We start from the raw sequence: 4,524 nt of genomic DNA, 5'->3' as shown, positions 1-4,524 counted from the left end.
GTTCCTACGAATCAAAGTTCAATTTTTATTTTGAAATTTTTAGACTAATTCACAAATTAATATTTCATAAATGTCTTAAAGTTTAAAAAATTTCAGACCACTAAACAAAAAACGATTCAACAAAAGAGATCCCAAGGAAAAGATCAGACCACTTGAGACCCCCGAAGAGAAGCCCCAGGTCACTTGAAACATCAAGCTAAACATCCAGACTAATAATTTGGGAAGGACAAAAAGTAGCACCATAGACACATTTGTTATGCTCACGCCAAAAATGTGTGTTCACTAGTAAATTGAGAAATTGAATTCCAATACAAGAATTGTTCAAATGTGTATTATTTTATACTAAATCGAATATTTATAAACTATATAACTAATCAAGGTTACCCACTAAATATTAAATTGAATACAAAACATAATTAACTAACTTATGAACATGTGTTTCCGTGTAAGTATTATTTTGTTTCATAGAACTTATAATATATATGCAACACATAAATTAATTTAAAACAAAAATAAATTGAGTTACATCATGAAATACTATATTTATTGACATTTTTATTTATTTTAATATAATCCTTCATTTTAAAATTTCAACTCCAAAATCAACACTCTTAAAAATATAAAAATGTTTTTTTTTTTTTCGAATTCACACGGTTTGGATCAAAGAATTTAAGTGAAATTAATCTAAAACATAAAAGTGATCAAATTCATATTGCCTACCAAATAGATATTAAATTATCTCCGGCTCGTCATAAAGATAAGTCGAATGTGGGTCTTCATTCTCTAAACCCTAGCTAGGTTTTCTGTATTTTGGAGATCATATTTTTGTTACTACTTTGGCAACAAAATAATAATGCATATGACGAAAGACAAAACAGTGTGAACAAAACACATTAGTCATTACGTAAGTAGATTGTGGGTTAGGCTACACACCAAAAACAACTTTCAAATCATGAGAAATTTAACTTAGAAAAACACACCAATTTTAAACTCTCATCATCAAACTCATGCTTTAATACTTTTAAACTACCCTTCAACAACCAGTCCCAACCCCAACAAATTAAGGCTTGAAATAATAACAATAATAATACAATCCCCATCGTTGTCTCTGCCTTCCCACAACCACCAACGATGGACCAGAATCTAGCTCGCCCGGTAATAATGCTTCGAGAGTTCCGATTACAACAATGAGATGGCTGCGACCTCGGTGGTTTTAATATGTTTTTGTGTGTTTTGGTGTAGGTTTTGGGAGAGATGGTAGGGACTTTTTTGTTGATGATCTGTGTGAGTGGGGTGACGGCGACCGGCCAGCTGATGGGCGGTCAGATGGGTCTATTGGACTATGCCGTCGCCGCCGGTTTGACGGTTGGGGTTTTGACTTTCTGCTTTGCTCCCATTTCCGGTGCTCATTTTAATCCAGCCATCACTCTTGCCTCCGCCATTTTTGGTCACTTCCCTTGGTCTAGGGTACTACTACTCCCTTATTCCACATTTTATTTTGGAAAAATTAACGGAAAAAAAAAACCCCTTAGTTTTATAGTTTTATGTTTAATTTTTATTTGGTTGATAGGTCTTAAAATGTTAAAATGTTAAAATTTTATGTATATTTCTTAATTATTTGGTCTAAGGTTTTCCTATCTACATTTTTACTCTTAAATTTTAACTAAACACTCACTCTTGCTATTTTTTTTTATTATTATAACTAAATTAAGTATAATTAAATTAATTTTCACTCCTTTTTTAATCACCATTAAAATAAAATAAAAAATTTCACATATTTTATGTTAATAAAATACCAAAATCATGAGTATATATTATTGTCTAGTGAAAAGTTTGGGGGTAAAAGCGTAAAATATTGAAACTTAATGATCAAATGGAAGCTAATCTTAAAATTCAAGAAGAATGATATTTTGAAATCTATTAACCAAATGAAAAACAAACTAACTTATTATGTCATGGACCAATAAGTTTACTTTTTTTTCTTCAAAATAAGAAAAAAAATTAAAAATTAAAACAAAAAAATAAATATAAATATAAATATTCTACCATATTAGACTTTAGACCCCAACACATGTTTAATTTTAATTTTAGTTCAAATTATAAGTATAGTTAAGGAATGTTCAAGTTTGTGTCTATTCAAGTCCTTAACTTTGAGAGTATCTAATAGGTTTTCAAATTTTTGATATTTAAATATCATATCTAATAAGTTAAATTAAAAAGTAAATTCCAGTTTTAAACTTTCCATAGATCGTTGATAAGAAATGTAGAATAGATGAAGAATTGATTTAAGAGAAGGATGATAGTAGAGTTGAATTAAGGGTTGTGTTATACTAATTGTCGTGGTAATTTATTGGAAAATAGGTAATGGCATATGGAGTGGCTCAAACGACGGGTTGTGTAATTGGAACATATGCAGCAATGTTTGTTTACGACATAAAACCACAACAATTGATGACTACTCCAACTCCACCATTTCATTCTCACGTTATTTCCGCTTTCTTCCTCGAATTTCTTGCAACTTTCATTCTCAGCTTCCTCCTTTCTTCTTTACCCTATCAACCACAATCAGTATGTCCTAAAAGTTACTCAACTTTATTTTATGTTTGTGTCAACTGTCAACTGTCAACTTAATTATTCTTAAACTTTCATTTCCTTTTATAACTTGAGCCGGATTTTATACAAATGTAGGTTGGTCTATCGGGCTTTGTCATTGGAATGGCCATTGGGCTTGCTGTGTTTATCGCCGGGTAGGTGCTCCCACATTTTCTTCTTCTTATTGTTATTAATATGGGACTCTTTGCAAATATAACACTAAATCTATAAAGTATTAGTAGATAGAATATAATATAATTGCAGGTATAGCGAAATCAGGATTCAGTTTTATATTGTTAGTAGAAGTCTATCAACTATAGAGAGTCTATCACATATAGATTTTGCTATATTTGAAATTTTTTAAAATTTTTGTTATATATTTAATTATTAACCTTAAAAGTGTTATACAGTACAATTACTCTTATGAATAAATATTTGGATGTATCTTGGATTGTATCTATCTTTATGCAACTCATCCAAGTGTCAAATTACAAGTTGCTATATGACAATTTTTTTTTAAAAAAAATAAAAATTATATATAATCTTCTTTTGTGATTGAAGGATATGCATAAAAATAAATGTCTTTGAACTACATTCAAGTATTACTTTTATTAAGGGAAAATGCCTTTTTGGTTTCTATGTTTTGAGTTTGAGTTTATATTTTGTATCTAGGACTCAAAATGTTGTACTTTTACTCTGAATTTGAGTTTACTTTTCATTTGATCCTTAAAATTCAATGTTGTACACTTTTACCTCGAGTCTTTCCTTATACTCACTTTATTAGTTGATGTTAACTTTTAATTAATATATTAAAAAGAAGAATAGTTTTTTGAATTTTAGTGAAAACTAATTTAATTCTTTTAAATTAATTAATTGACATCAACATAAAAGACTGAAAGTCAAATTTTGATTTTTTTTTTTTTTAAAAAAAATCAAAGTTAAAATTGTAAATCTTGAAACCATATTGACCAAATTGAAACAAAATTCAAATATAAAATTGTAAAATTTCAATATTTGACTAAATCAACTTTGAACCCAAAACATCACACTTAGGAATTTAAAGATGAAATAAAAATTATATCAAAAGCTCGGGGACAAAAAAAAATGTATTTTGTTAGCGCAACAAAATGGGTTATGGGAACCTCTTCTAGCAAGGCACTTTGTTAGCGAATTTTTATACCGTTAACTTAAGGCTTGATGGGAAAAATTTCACATAAAAAAAATGATATTTAAGATTTTTAAAATATTAGTGACAATTATAAAATTATATACTTTTTATTTTATAATTAAAAGTGCATGATGGGTTTTGGGCCAGTGCAGGCCCATTTCAGGTGCATCAATGAACCCGGCAAGATCTCTGGGGCCGGCAATTGTTTCATGGGCTTTCGATGACATATGGATCTATATTACAGCTCCGGTCATTGGAGCCATTACCGGTGCCTTCTTGAGCGGCGTCCTCCGCCTTCGTCCTCCGCCGCTCCATTCTTCCGCCTCCCCTTCTGACGGCGGACTTTTTCGCTCGGCCAACGCTTATTTAATTTCTTAGCAAATCATCTCCCTTCATCATCTATAGTTGTGTTATATATTTAAATTATTTACTTAATTTAGGATAAAATCGTACAAATTTATTGACAATTAAATTTGAATTAATTGGTTGTTTTGTAATATTAGTTGAAATACATGTAAGTTAGTTGTTATCAACATATAAAATTAGTTTGTGTTTTTAATTTCAAGACATGTATACCGATTGATCACATGTCATTAATCTTACTAAAAAGTAAAAGAAAAATATAATTAATTGAAGTTAAAATACATGTAGTTAAAAATCTTGGAAGTTTCTTTTTTTAAAAAAAAAAAAAAAAAAAATTCTTTGAAGTCAATGTTTCACATAGATAATATGTTAAAATCTTATAGACATTCTATTCCCTTTTT

General features: G+C 29.2%; 1 protein-coding gene across 2 annotated transcripts; it reads left to right on the top strand.

Moving 5' to 3' along the window:
* The first annotated feature begins 1,019 nt into the window (after nt 1-1,019).
* LOC120092238 (probable aquaporin NIP7-1) lies at nt 1,020-4,289 on the top strand. 2 transcript variants are annotated; one of them, XM_039050501.1, is made up of 5 exons: nt 1,020-1,155; nt 1,243-1,467; nt 2,362-2,568; nt 2,689-2,747; nt 3,913-4,289. In XM_039050501.1, the coding sequence occupies exons 1-5, from the start codon at nt 1,132-1,134 to the stop codon at nt 4,136-4,138; spliced, it is 741 nt and encodes a 246-aa protein (XP_038906429.1). In that variant the 5' UTR covers nt 1,020-1,131; the 3' UTR covers nt 4,139-4,289. The 2 variants fall into 2 exon arrangements, with proteins under 2 accessions (XP_038906429.1, XP_038906430.1); XM_039050502.1 differs by having other exon boundaries at nt 3,908-4,016.
* Nucleotides 4,290-4,524: the final 235 nt, after the last annotated feature.

Source organism: Benincasa hispida, chromosome 1 (assembly GCF_009727055.1).
Source record: "Benincasa hispida cultivar B227 chromosome 1, ASM972705v1, whole genome shotgun sequence".
Classification (NCBI taxonomy): Eukaryota; Viridiplantae; Streptophyta; class Magnoliopsida; order Cucurbitales; family Cucurbitaceae; genus Benincasa; species Benincasa hispida.
This window is presented reverse-complemented; position numbering and strand designations above follow the sequence as displayed.